Source organism: Epinephelus moara, chromosome 10 (assembly GCF_006386435.1).
Source record: "Epinephelus moara isolate mb chromosome 10, YSFRI_EMoa_1.0, whole genome shotgun sequence".
Classification (NCBI taxonomy): domain Eukaryota; kingdom Metazoa; phylum Chordata; class Actinopteri; order Perciformes; family Serranidae; genus Epinephelus; species Epinephelus moara.
In genome coordinates, this window is record NC_065515.1 from 16064808 (window position 1) to 16079756 (window position 14949).

General features: G+C 40.2%; 1 protein-coding gene across 1 annotated transcript; it reads right to left on the minus strand.

Moving 5' to 3' along the window:
* Positions 1-228: 228 nt before the first annotated feature.
* rx1 (retinal homeobox gene 1) lies at positions 229-14536 on the minus strand. Its single transcript, XM_050055714.1, has 4 exons — positions 14224-14536; positions 12257-12584; positions 6930-7183; positions 229-5147 (listed from the first exon to the last, which is right to left on the minus strand). The coding sequence occupies exons 2-4, from the start codon at positions 12567-12569 to the stop codon at positions 4668-4670; spliced, it is 1047 nt and encodes a 348-aa protein (XP_049911671.1). The 5' UTR covers positions 12570-12584; positions 14224-14536; the 3' UTR covers positions 229-4667.
* Between the last annotated feature and the right edge of the window lie 413 nt (positions 14537-14949).

Below are 14949 nucleotides of genomic sequence, written 5' to 3' on the forward strand. Positions count from 1 at the left end.
AACATCTGGGTGAAAAAATATTCTGATTGCTGCAGGATAAAAAAAAGATTTTTAAACCAGCTTTCCAAGCTGCAATAGCCAGAGATGACATACGACCTTGTCTTTCCCAAACAGAAAAAAATAACACATTCTTTCATATAAAATAAATAATGAAAATTTGATAAAAAATGAATAAATCATCTTTTCGTGCAACTGATGGAGGTTTTTTTTTTTTTCATCCAGATGGTTTAAAAAGTCTTTGAGGATGCTTGAGATGCCTTCAGAACAGCTGTTAGTGGTATTAAATGATCTTCTGGGTTTATTAAAGTTCAACAAATACTTTTTATTTTGGGAAATTCACTTGCTCAGCTCTGTGACTTTATGTAATAGCAATTCATGAGCAAGTTTAACCAACAAGACACGTCAGGACATATAGAGAAAAGAACATTTCCCTGTAACATCCACCGGCCTATCCATATGGCCCTTATAGTGAGGTCCATCCATCTGTCCAAGAAAGTGATTCACACGCTGAGGAGGCCAGCTAGCACGGCGGCACCGGTCCCTCTGTGAACATGTGTTGCAGCGGCTGAGCCTGCCGGCCTGCCTGCCTGCCTGGGGGCAATTAGGGAGTCGGGCCCTGCGGTCAGAGGCCCCCCTGGGAAGCCCTGATTGATTGGAGTCTCATCTTCCTAACAGGCTGGCACGTTGCCACCAAACCATGGAACAGCAGAGAGGATTGGGAGGGGTAAAAAAAAAAAAAAAAGAGAGCAAGAAAGAGCTTTTATATGACACAGAAAGAGACGGGGCACAAGTGTTAGAGGAAAAGAAAGAAAAACGTCTCTGCCCATGTATGTCAGATGATAACGATTATGCTGTAGTAATCTCGGACTGCTCTTTAGACTTACTGGGGTAAAAAAAATACAGTGTGGGAATGAGTGCACAGGTCAACATGAAAGCACCGCAGTGAGAAAGAAGAACAGATTCTATCAAACTATATTTATTTTCAGTAGATCTTCATTCTTTTTTTCAGCATATGGACATCAATGATCCAGACAAAATCAAAAAGAAAGAAAACAATGATACCACTAGGACAGATATGACTAAGACATGTAAGAAACAAAACAGGAAAACATCCTGAACATTTTCACAATAAAAAAAACAAACTAAAACTGTCAAACTTCTAGTGCATTTTTGTCCATTATCTAACCTTTGGCTTGCTCTTGCTCCAAAATCACATTTACAGTATTTAGCATCCTAAAAAAGCTCTTAATGTGCAAGGTAATCCTCTATGGTGTGAGGTCCTGGCATCGTCCAATTGGGAGTCTAAACATCACTAACCAACAACATTTAAAAAACTAGATGAGGACAAACGACGAGCAGCAGATGAAAAACGTTTTTCTCTCGCTGAGCAGTACAACAATGGGTTTTAAAATGAACCAAGGATACACTTGGATTACTAAGTTGTTCTTGCTGCTGTAGTCAGTGTGGATGTATGACCTGCTATCAACACAGCTTTCACATATTGAAATGAAATATTACAACCAAACAATAGGTAGTTATGGGGGGAAATTTGTCTCCTTTTTAAAAAAATATATATAAAAAATAAAAAGGAGTCTGGAATTGCACTTTAAGATGAAGGATTTTCTCTCCCTCTTCTTCCATAACATAGTCAAAATGCCTAAAATGTCTCAATACCAAATACAAATCTATTTACCGCTCATATAAAACACGTTGTGGTTAGGTTTGATCTCTACATTTAAGACAATTAGAGCTTGACTCTGCAACAGATGGGAAAAGACCAATATTGTGTCTCTAATGACCATAGCAGCTACAATCCATGTTTCTCCTTTGATTGAGACAGAAAAAAAACCTTCCATGACAAAGTGGTTACAAGGGCCTATTTAGTGCAGCCTGAGACCGTCCCCCCTGCCCCTCCAATTTCAGACAAAGAGGATACACTTGGATCAATTGTGCCGAACAAAGACTAAACTATGTGGGGTGACGCATCACACAGGGCTCTTTCTGCTGCCCTGCACGTACACGCAGCCACCCAACACTGAGCTGCCAACAGGTTTTCTCCTCCAACAGCCACTCAAGCAAAAAGAGGGTTACTCCGCTCTTTAGCTGGTATTCCTTTCTTTAATGTGTCCTTCATTCTTTAAAGCATCTCAGCAAAAATCTGAAAAAAGGTGTGCAGGATTATTTTTGGTATATTCTCAGCCGTGGTCCACTTAGAAGGTGCCATCGTATCTCTGACTCTAGTACACGTTCCCACCAAACAATTATCTATTTTACAGCACAGATGAGGGATTCTCCTCTCCCTGTTTATTAAAAACCACAACAGTAGGCCTCGTCTTCCTCCAGTCAAACCAGGTTATCTCAAATATCTAAACTGGGCAGCCAGTATGGCAACATATAAACCACACTATTATTAGGGGTTTAGCTGAAAGCCAGTTACATGTCTTTTTATAAGTCGACAGATTAGTGAGACAGTGAGGCGTTTAAGAGTCACAGTCAGAGATGCTGCCTTGATTTTTCACAAGCTGCTCTCACATTAAACCGAGACTTTCATTCACAAAGTCCTCGGAGACTCTGATTAGCTGACCCATGAAAATGTGACAATTGGATTAATTAGTAAAAACACAAACTTGGTGGAAAAAAAACGGGATAAAGGAAAGAACGAACAGCTGAGTGTAGGATGTTTTGTCTGACATGAGTTTTAACAAAGGGACATAATGTTCAAAGTAAATTTGTCAGGGCTCCTACGCAGTATGGAAAAGTATAGAATTTGATTTTAGAAATTTCCAGTTCTGGATAAGTAAGGCTACACAATACGCAGAAACAATCATATTGCAATTATTGTGACAGATATTGTGATTGCGATATGAGTCGCGATTTTAGTGGAAATGGTAATTTTTGTATTTCCTTTATACTGGAAAAAGAAAGATATAAAAATGATGATGATGTGATTTTTTCTGGGGTCTGTAAACAAGCATGTTCCCTTACATCTGGAATATGATTTGTTGGCTCAAACATCTCTGTCGAACCACAACGCTTCAGTTATAATAGTGTGTTCTGTCACACTTGACCTTAAATTGCAAATTAAATTTTGATGAAACTGGTAAATTGTGCAGGCCTAATAAGTATGGAAAAAGAAAAGGGGGTGTAAGAAAGTATTTGCTTTTCCAGACTATTGCCCCTAAAATATAAAAGTCAGAATTAAAAAAATAAATAAATTGAAATTGTGTTTTTCATGGTGTTGGGAGCAGGTAGCCAGCACAGCCAAAAGTTGTGACAGAGTGCAGGCCAGAATGAGCTTGATGTTGTCCAAAGCAAGGTTAGAAGGTTAGAAACAGCTCTGCCCCGAGCAAAGGTCCAGTGTGTAAGATTTAAGGGCATATATATTTAAAGAAAAGAAATATAGTGTAATAAGTATGTTTTCTTAAGTACAAAATTACCTGAGAATAGGAATTGTCGTGTTTTTATTTCCTTGAAATGAGCCGTTTATATCTAAATAGGGAGTGGGATCATTTGCATCACCCTATTTCTACAGTAGCCCAAAAGTGACAAACCAAACACTGGCTCTTGTTAGGGCCATTCACATTTTTGTTTTGGCCACTCTATTTAACAGCCCACTCGCAAAAAGGGCATTGGAAAAACATTGATATATTTTTTTTAACGTGAAAATGTTTTAGTCAGTGATTTTCCCGGTTAAATTACCAGGTCCATTTGTTTTGGAGAGAAAGAGACCTCCGTGGATAATTTGGCTCCTGGTAAAAACCTCCTTAATGTCTAGATCTTTAGTTTTCAGAGCCAAACAGCACAGGAGAAACATTGATTTGTTGTGTGAAACTGCTTAATTCAGCGATTTTACAAATTTTAATTTGTTTTGAAGAAGAAGAGACCTCTGCAGATAGTTCAGCTCCCTGTAAAAACCTTCTGAACAATGAACATTCTAACCAGGAGAAGTTTCAGCTGGTTGCAATCTGCAATCCTCACTGCTAGATGCCACTAAATCATCCTTAAACTTACACACTGGACCTTTAGTTACACAATAAAAATATAGCTATTTGTGTTCAGATGTCAAATATAGTTTGATAAATCCACCGTCTGGAAATAAGAGTCTGGAAAAGTGTGGAATTTTGAAATGGAAAATGTGTAGGAACTCTGGTTTGTGATGACCAAAAACCAACCTGTATCACTGGACAAGCTGTTCATTAATATAGATGGAACTATGCATTTATCCAAAGGGAAGTGTGCCTGTAAAGATGCTATGGTTTGTTAGAAAAAAGTAGTTGTCAAGCAAAGAAATTTCCTTGTTTCCAGCATGCAGTTGTCACCCCGAAGACATTTACTTTAACGCCACCCAAAGCAATGCTAAACACTTTTAGACTGGAGGGAGAACGGACATCTGGTAATTGGTGGTTCAAAATGAACATTATAACAAGACTGTAGAGTTCACTTGTCTGCTTCATGTCCTTGAGATGAGGAAAAATAAAAAAGAAGGTCCAAAGAAAGTCCTAAAATCCTCAGTTTTTACAATTCAAAAATCCATTTCCTTTCCTCTGTGAGTATCAGACAACTCACTGCCATATTTTCCAACATTTTACTCAATGCCTGAGCCCCAAGAATCAGCTTCAATATCTCCCTTTCCCAGTGTCGTCCACATGGACTGCCAGGTTTGTTAGTCACATGGGTTGCCAGGTCTTGTCCATAGACTGGATGTGTTCCTTGGCTTTCATTCTCAGAGCAGCAATACTCGAACTGCGCTGGTCCACGTCCTCCAGGGGGTATTTATCAGGGTACGGCGCCGTGCACTGGTAAGGAGGAGGTGCCATACTCTGCATCCCCTGGCCCATGGATGGATGAGGGTGAGAGTGAGGATGAGGAGGATGAGGAGTGGAGTTGAGGAAGCTGTGGCTGGGGTAGCTGGGCTGGAGGCCCTGAGCTGGACCCATGAAGCCCGGGATGCTGTGGACCGGTGTGGCACTGGACAGAGGAGAGGACAGCCAGGGGTCCAAGGGGAGGGAGTTTGTCATCGGACCCATACTGGTGTGAACTGGTGCTGGGCGGTTGAAGGACAGCATGGGCGAGTCGTGGAGCTTCATGGTGCTGGCATCCATTTTTTCCTGCCGACGCCATTTAGCTCTGCGGTTCTGGAACCAGACCTGCGGGACGAAAACAAGTTATCATTAAGTGTACCTGAATATGACAGACACAAACAATATTTTCCACAGCGATCCCACTCAAAACATATTTTTAAATGAATCTGTTGTTTGGTGGTCAGTGTGCAAATGTTTCTATCAACACGTCATGTGCGTATAGTCAACACATTCTCACTCCAACCTCGTCACATTTTGACGTTTGGTCAAGGACTTTCCACGTCCAGTTACGACACCGTAAGTCAATGCCCAAGTGCCGGATTTTGACGACTGCGGCGGAGATCGGGCTCGTATAATTATACTCCTTCAAGTATGTGGTTATCGATCATGAATTCTAAATGTAATTTCAAAATATTTGGAAAAAGAAACATCTACTTAAACATTAATGGTCACAGAAACATCATTCAAACTTAAGTTATTTCTACCTACAAGGCCTAAATATTCTTACCCTAAAAGCACATTTCTTGAAGAGTTGAGATTTAATGCAGTGGTGCCCATGAAATTTTCAGTGGGGTAGCCAGATGGGACCACTGAAAATCTTGGAGTGGCACACCAAAACCAAAAGCCATAACTGAATTTTAGGATTAGGGCCTGTGTCCACTAGCATTTTTTCTGAGTGCCTATATCTTTTTCAGTTGTTTCCACTGAGGAGAGACTGTATGTGACTAAATTTTGCCCCCCTAGAGGAAAAGTGATTTGCCCAGCATTATTTTTCAGAGCACTCTTACTTCTTTGTGCTCCATATTTAGGTCACATGATATCTGAATCATCTCTATGACAACTGAGCAAACTTCAGCTGCTGATGAAGGCCACGAGATGCAACTAAAATCCCCAGACTGAACTAAACTTCAACTCCTCACTGCTGAATCCCGTTGCCTCTTGCCAACCTTTGAGGTGTCAATTTATCTTAAGCCCTTCTGTTCTCTCAAAGAAGCCACCATCCTCTTTAAAGACTGCATATTTTTGTCCTCACAGCACTAGTTAGGCTTCCATCCACATGTAGCACAAGTTTTAATGTCAGAAAATCCCCCAAAGAAAATGCCTACATATGTGCTTTTTCAGGAGGTGTACAGTAGCAGTGGGTGGCGCTAATTCTTCAGTCAGGTGCCACTGCAGAAAAGGGCATAACGAGATGCATAATTAGAAGAGTGGCAATCAATCAATCAGGAGAACAATGGATGTATAATAATAGAGAGCACGCTGGGAAATTAAAATAGAGTTTAGAGCAACTAATGTTACAGGTAGGTGCTCTTGGAAGAGTTCTGGTAACAGCGATGTGTGCATACATAAGCATGTTAAAAGCCTCCAGAGACAATGGCTCAACTTTTGTCAATGCACCAACTTTTCCACCACTCCTAAACATAAAAAAATATTTGCAATAATTCAAGTTTCCTATACAGTTTATGGTGTTTCTACTCAGATATATTATGTGCAAATTGCAAATGTACATGTAAACAGGTGGATGAAAACACACCCACTGTGACGTTGACACTGTGTGTTGCAACACTTGGACACAAACATCCTGCTTGCGTAACTATCTAGTACAATCTCCTCACCTGAATACTTGACGAGCCAAATCCCTGAAAGCTTGGCGTGTTTCTGCTGTGCACCTCAGCATTTGGAAAAACACCAATTTAACTCTTTTGTTACCTGCCAGCTTGTGATGTCACAGTGTGATTATTCTACTGCTGTGATGTTGAAAAATTAAATCAAACCTGAATACTACACATGCTGAGTCAAAGGATTTCTGTGACATTACAACTATAGACTTGAGGGGATTTTGTGTACCTGAACTCGGACTTCTGGGAGGTTGACCTTCATGGCGAGCTCCTCACGGCTGTACACGTCCGGGTAGTGGGACTTCTCAAAGGCACGCTCCAGCTCATGCAGCTGATAGGTGGTGAAGGTGGTGCGGTTGCGTCTGTGCTTCTTCTTGGGCTGATCGTCCTTACCAGGCTCTGGAGACTTGCCTTCATCACTGTCTATGCTCTTCCTCAGTTCATTCAGCTCCTCGTCACACTTGTTTGTGAACAAGCTGGTATCTGTTCAGCGAATGAGAAAAAATGAATCGGGAGTTTTTATATTTATGTTAATCAAAACAACGTATGAACTGAAATTCAGAAAAAGAACAAAAGCAAAGTGGTAAGCTGTAATGAAGTATGTCGTGCCCACTTTCCAGTAGAGCAGACATTAGTTTGACACATGCAACAATAGGCTACTGTAGGTCAGTGAAGCAAGCAATCCCCTGAACTTCAATGAAGCTCGAAAACATTCCTAATCGGATTTAGAAGAGTTGTTTCCAGTGTTGATCTTCTCCAAAGGTAAACTGTCCCCAAAAAGATGTTTGGAAACAAGACTGTTCCCTTTCTTTTTATGGACTCAACTTAATGCTGACAGTGGACGGCAAAAAAACCAGCTTAGTTAATCCTCACTTTATGATTAAAGCATTAGCCACAAAAAAACCCTAACATATCCACGTCCTGTCAACATTTGTCACGACCAGCTACTGACAAGTTACTGTTTACTGACACTAGAAGATTTTAACAACTGTCTCTCTTTATAATCCTCAGAGACAAACAACTTCCCCTTAGTCATCCTCTCAGTTATTCTTCCTGTCCCTTGTTCCTAAACTTACATCATGTTTTTGTGTATCAGTTTCAACAACAGAGAAGAACAGAGAGCATTACTCAGAGAACAATTAAGTCTTTAACCCTGTCATTTGACTGTATTCGTCTAACCAGCAAATTGAATTAAATGAAGTACAAAGATGATGATGTGGCAATCAGATCAGTTACTCTTGTAAAGATGCTCCAAACCTCAATCAGGCACCGTACATCATTAAGTTGTGTTGGATACGTATTCAGTTACAGAAAGTAGGTTAAATTAACCTTTAATTACTCTACTGGTGATAGTAATTTGGCATAAAATAGAAAGAAACAATTATTTTGTCCTCATATCGCCCACATATGCCAATGGAATAATTCAGGATTTAGCATGAAACAGTAAATCTACAGTAAATCTCTTTTTGTCTGTCAGTATAATCAAAATAGACTTTATAAATTAACTTCTACAGTATATAGTTAGACAAAACAACTTAACCTGATGTTTCGGTACAAGCTGTTTTTTTTCTGGAGAATTCAGTTGTCTTCTTCAGTGGATGGAATTTACTCATTGAGTGGACTTTAAAGGATGAGTATGTAGGATTTAGTGGCCTCTAGTGGTGAGGATACAGAACTGAAACTTCTCCCATGTGTCAAACGTACTATGGTGGCCGATGTGAAAATGCGAATGACCCTATCTAAAGCCAGTATTTGATTTGTTCGTTCTTGAACAACAAAGTGACAACCTCCAAGGCTGAAAAATGAAGCCAATGCGGAAGTGCCAAGAACTACAGTTCTTTGAACGGCTGCTTGAGGCTGGCTCCAAAACAGAGTCAATCTCCATAGACACCTATGTTAAAATGCCCAACTTTAGTGTAGAAATAAACATGTTTACAGCCTGGTACAGAAAATGGTTTTGGTCTCTAGAGCTAATTTCAACATTCATGACAACTGTAGAGGGTGTGAATTTTTTTGTAACTCAACAGTTTACATTTTATAACGTTACGGTGACAGGCTGTCTGCCGATAGTGTCCTTGGCTTCCCAGTCAGATCCACCACTCTTTCCTCCAGAGCACCACCCTCTTGCCCAAATATGGTCACTTCTTGCTCCAAACAAACCAAGATGGTGAGGGCCGAAATGCCAAGGCTTCAAAATGGCAGTCCACAAACCAATAGGTGACATCACGGTAGGTACGTCCATTACGAACAGTCTATGAAACAACATTGTGAGTAGAGAGGCCCCACTGTGTATGTGATATAAAAGTCTGTCATTTTAAGGTAACAGTAACTTAAGAATTGTTATTTAGGTGATTATGAACTAATGAAAACAAATTATAGACCATTTCTGCCAATGGATGCCCCTAAATCGTACAATATCAGATTTTTCTGGCCCCTTGAGGGCAGTGGAAACAAGTTGTGAACACAACCTCGACATATCATTACCGTTTAAGTTAATATGTTGAACTTGTAAACTCACAGCTGTTTATTTACACATCCAGCCGTTACAGAGCAACATGATCATTTATTAGGAGTTATCTTACTGATACTGACTCTCCTTTTAGCTCTGTTTTTGGTCCCCACCAACTCCTGAGGGACATATTTGGCTCTTTAGCTGCTAAATGCCATGCTATTTTTTACCAGTTAGTCACTAACTGTGTCTATCTAACATTTGGTACTGTGCATGTTGTGTACAGTGGGTTTTCAGAGCTTTTTTACTGTAAACAGCAGCCTGCTACAGCCAAAAGACAACATTATGAGAGTGGTAACATTGATCCAGAGCGTTACATTTACGGAAACTTGCTGTAAAGCTCATAAAGCTTGAGGGGAGCTGCAGATTCAGGTAATAAGTTCTTCACTATAAGGACCATAAACCCCTTTACATTCTCACATTGTTTCCACATTGTCGTTGGATATATTCTTAGTTTGATTACAATGTGTTTAATTACATTTTTTTAATGTCAAATGAGAATCAAGAATGAACCTTCATGCTTAACTTCTACTGGTTGGAATGTTAACCTTCCTGATTATAATAGTTTGTATTTGACGTTTTCTTAGCATAACTGTTCGATACATGTTGACGACTTCACCGTCCACCTGTCACTGCTTCAGTAAAACAACCGACAGTATACGCATGTAAATGTGAGCATGTTTCTGTGACTGAGCTGTGTTGATGGAGATAAAGGAGGGGGGGTCATTGTGGTCTTTCAACTGGCAAACGGGAGCAGAGGCAGAAGCAAAGCAGGATTTTTAGGGACTTCATTTATCCACCTCTCATTAAGCAGCCATGACAAAGGCCAGGCTCTGACAAAGGCAGAGGTCAGGACTGGTTCAGTGACCAGCTCTTGGCCTGTCAGCCCATCACAGCCACTGGTCTGAAGGCTGCCCACTGTTTATCAGCCAGCAGAACATCTCAGCTCAGAGAGGAGGGGGCCGACTGACACCAGACACAGAAAAGTTGCTCATTCAGGGGGAACTGGGCTGACTTCACAGGATAGTTACACACAAAAGAGTGATGTCACTGGAGTTGACGTACGTTATTCAAGAAAAACAAGTGTCCACAAAGATTTATCGGCTGAATTCGGACAACATACACAAGATATATCCATCTCCAGTTCATCGAAAATACATTTTTGTGTCTCTACCACCAAATCACCAACCACCTGCCAGATCCTGCATGTGAAAATAGCTTCAGATTAAAAACGTGATGAATTTGATTCTGAGACAGAACGATAACAATAACACCCGAATGAACGACTGTACAATCTAATCTGCACAGAAGAGAAGATTAGGGGAATTCCACAAGGGGATGGGATTGGGTTTGGGGACATAAACCCCCTACACCATCTTGTCCTGTGATTTATCTCTCAATCTCAGCCCACACAGTTCACACAGTTAATGCATCAGGCTCCACATGGCAACAGTGATTCGGACTTTACATGTGAATGCTTTTAAATGGATGCAGAAACGCTGCACCAACACATATGATCCAGTGGTACCTAACTCTCATTCATACAGGTCAGAGTAATTAATTATCAGCTGCTGTCAAACAGGATGTGATCCAAAAATGATGCTCCATTTTTGATGAATTAATTTTTTAAAATTGCCATTGCAGATTTTAAATTAATAGGACTACAGTGCAGATTTGTCAACATGCAAACATTATATCAATTCATGCATGTTTTGTAGCTGTTTTTGTTTTAGAAAGATCTCCTTTTGAGTGGCTAATTGCAGGGATAGATTACTGAACATGCCAACCAGGCACAGGCCCAGGGGCCCTAACTGTAAGTGGGCCCTCACTTCCAAAATGTCAAAGAGATTCAAAATGGCCACAAAGACATGCATAGGAACTGCAAAAAGACACAAAATAACTACAAAAAGGGACAAAACAACCACAAGGAGACAAAAAAATGAACAAAAAAGACACTAAATTACCTAAAAAAAACACAAAACGACCACAAAGAGAAATAAAATCACCAAAAGACACCAAATTACCTAAAAAAACAAAACAAAATGACTACAAAGAAACACAAAATCACCAAAAAGACACCAAATTACCTTAAAAATGACTACAATGAGAAACAAAAATCTCCAAAAACACACCAAATTACCTAAAAAACCCACAAAATGTCTACATAGAAACACAAATCACCAAAAAAGACACCAAATTACCTGAAAAAAAAACACAAAACGACTACAGACACAAAATCACCAAAAAGACACCAAATTACCTTAAAAACCACAAAACGACTACAATGAGACACATAACCACCAAAAAAGACACAAAATTACCTTAAAAAAGACAAAACCACTACAAAGAGACAAAAAAAATCACCAAAAAGATGCAATATAACTACAAAGAGATGCAAAAAAACTAGAGGCCTTTTGCATATCTGTGCCCAGGGGCCAATTGTCTGATAATCCGTCCATGGTTATTTGTGTCAGAAACAGTTTTTTAAGCTATAAGCTTTAGCAATATGTCTTGTCAGTGCGTGCTCTGTGTTATACATGCTGTTTGATATGCTTCCTTTCTTATCTCATGGAGATGTTGACAGTATAAACTCATGTTTAGGCTTTAACCTTTTATGACATCACAGGTTGATTCTGGCCCCTACATAAGTTTGAACCAGGAAAGACTGACTCTGTGGTGGTGGTCAGAAAACTTTATAGTCAGCGGTCAAAGTAAGATTTATTATGTTTGCTCACAGGCATCAATATCCTAAACTTCACTGCAGCAAAATCAATTCTATCTAATCCAATTTAAATCTCTGTAACACTGAACTCAGACCTCATACTTATCCAGCCTTCCCTGAGCAGAGGTGCTGCTGTTTGATCAATATCTTTGACCGTCTCATATGCTTTGAGGCGAAAGATCAGATGATTCATAAACTTTATCCTCAATAACTGAAGGTTCTCAACCAACATAAAGTTAAAACCAGGTGGTGTGAAACTCTTCAAAGTGATACTACTGCAGAAAGCGTTGTCAGGATGGAGACCATCAGCAGCAGCCTGACTCACCGTGGTACTGCTGCTGCTGCTGCTCTGTGCTGCTGTTCCTCAGAGAGGAAAGGTGCCCGCTGTAGGTCGGGTGTGATGAGGGCTCCTGCTGCCTCCCAGGCTCTGCCAGGCCATCTATGTCCACTTTATGGGGTCGTGGGGCCCCAGCAGGGCTGAGCAGGGGGTCCTGGTCTTTACTGAAGCCCAGGATGACATCAATGCTGTGGACGCGGCCCCCCACAGCGACGCCCCCACCTTTCCCCAATTCATGGAAGTTGCTGGGCGAGAAGCAGCTGTCGTCCACCATGCTCATGGTATCCAGTGATAAATGCATTCGAGCGTCTGGGCACTGCAATCAGAGGAAAGGGGTTTAAGTGAAGGACTGAAGGTACAGGAGTGGGGCAGAGATCACCTGGTTACCTTAGATGACTCTTTGTCCATCCATCTAAACCCGCTTATCCTCCGCAGAGTCCGGGGGGGCGAGAGTCTATCCCTTAGACTCTGAGAGCTACTGTACATACTGAAGAGTGTGCTGATGGATACTAATGACACAAATTACCTCTTAATCCATACTTTTAACTTTATTTTTACGCATGATCAGTACTAATGACCGTACAATGTTGATTATCACAAGGAATTAATGCATTTTTAAAAAAAAAAATCATATTAAATTTCTGCATTTATATGAAACTAATAAACATTTCTCATGAAAACCAAACCCAGAGTCGATACTGTGTGCAGTAGTGGAAAGTAACTAAGTACATTTACTCAAGTACTTGCTTGAGTATTTAAGATTTGCTATTCTATACTTCTACTCCACTACATATAGGAAGCCAATATTGTATTTTTACTCAAATACATTTATTTTACAATGTTAGTTACTAGTTATTTTGCAGATTCAGATTAGCAATACAAATATAAACTAATCAACTGTGATGTATTATATGGATCAAGATAAAAAATCAATGATCTCTTGGTGAAATTCACAGCCTATATAGCAAAGAATAGCTCCACTGTTATCAGCTGCAGAATTAGAGTGACGTTAATCAATCATTTCAATTCATTATTGGCCCAATATGGCCTATATAATATTCTAAAAGGGCCATTCTGCACAATGGGTACTTTTATTTCTTATGTTTTCAGTACATTTTAATTCTATTTTTTTGTACTTTTACATGAGTAAGATTCTGAATGCAGGACTTTTACTTGGAAAAAGTATTTCTACACTACTCTATTACTACGTCTACCCACGTAAAAGATCAGAATACTTCTTCCACCAGTGTCTGCATGTAACCCAAAGTCTGTCTACTGAAATAAAAAAGGCTTTCTTAGACATATCAATAACACATATCTCATCATTTTACTCTTATATAATGTGTTACTTTCCACCACTTTACGCACTCATAACAAAGGTTAGTCTTACTGGTGTCAGTGTAATGTATGGTTAGTGTTAGTTGTAACTGTAGCAAAGGATCCAAATCTTTAAAGAGCAACAAATGTTGCATGAAAAGCACGAATGTGATGTCTGCAGTTATGGACTGCTTCTATTAAGCACTTCATTCATGGCATATAATGTTATTGCATGTTACTGAGGAACAAATGAGGTTTATGTGCTCAAAAAAATGGACGAAATAGAGCCTTTTGGCCAAATCTGGGACGTCACACTGTGGTTAATTAAAATATACTTGAGTAAAGTGAATTGACTGAGTTGCAGGTGGAAGTGATGTGTGCAAAACTGTGTTCTGCCGTGCAATAGAAATAATCAGATGTGAATAAGAGCAGATTTCAGTTACTCACACATAGAGGAGCAGGAGTATTGACAGAACAGCACCAGCATGTGTTTGTTCAGTGCATCCTGAGATTTACCTACTGAGCACACCACTATCTTTTCAACCCACACATCTCCAGATTCATGACGACACCACAGTTGAAGTTCAGTGTCAGTGAAAAGTGTGACAGCCATAAAATGAGCCAGTGGTCGAACCTACCTTCTGGAAGTACTTATGTTGAACTGTTAAAGTTGCTGATGCCAGTGCTCCACCTGTTCCTCTCAGCAGCTCACCCTCCAACTTCACTCTTCCCAGATCCGCAATGTGCACCGCTCACAGTCACTCAGCCGGCTCTGCTTACCTTGCATCTCTCTGAATAATTTCTCTGTGTGGTAAACAGTCCTGACAGAAACACTCCAGTGAAGTGCAACTGAATAAAGCCACAAAGAAGAAGTGCAAAGAGCGTTCAGCAGCTGAGTTCAGACGCCATGCGCTCCAGCTCAGAGAGGAGAGTGCAGGAGGAGAAAGACAGAGAGGGAGAGGTGGACAAAGCTGAGGGGGCGTAGGAGGTGAAACGAGGGGATTAGGAGAGGGTTATTAATTGGAATCCTTCCCCTGTAAGAGTGATTGGCAGCTGGTTTCTGCTCAAGTAATTGTTTTAAATGTCATTTCCATTCACCCCACAGCAGGAGGCCCAGGCTAATGAAGCCTGGACAAGACTTTCTTTCATAGATTTATTGTTTTAAAGACAAAAGACCCACTGAAAGTTTTCACTAGCACACCCAGCCCCCCATTATGTGCAACTACATGAAAAAAAGGAACTTTGAAATGATAACACACAAGGTAAAATGACTATCAGCATAGAGACTGATGCTGACCTATCAATTTACAATAGAACAAATATTCTATTGTAAATTAAAGAGGTGTCAGTTATACATACTGACA

Excerpts from the sequence above, each read along its gene's own strand:
- rx1 (XM_050055714.1), bottom strand. The coding sequence starts at position 12,569 with ATGCATTTATCACTGGATACCATGAGCATGGTGGACGACAGCTGCTTC. Across the intron at positions 7,184-12,256 it reads GCAGCAGCAGCAGTACCACG|ATACCAGCTTGTTCACAAAC; the intron begins GTGAGTCAGGCT and ends TTCGCTGAACAG. Across the intron at positions 5,148-6,929 it reads TCCCAGAAGTCCGAGTTCAG|GTCTGGTTCCAGAACCGCAG; the intron begins GTACACAAAATC and ends TTCGTCCCGCAG.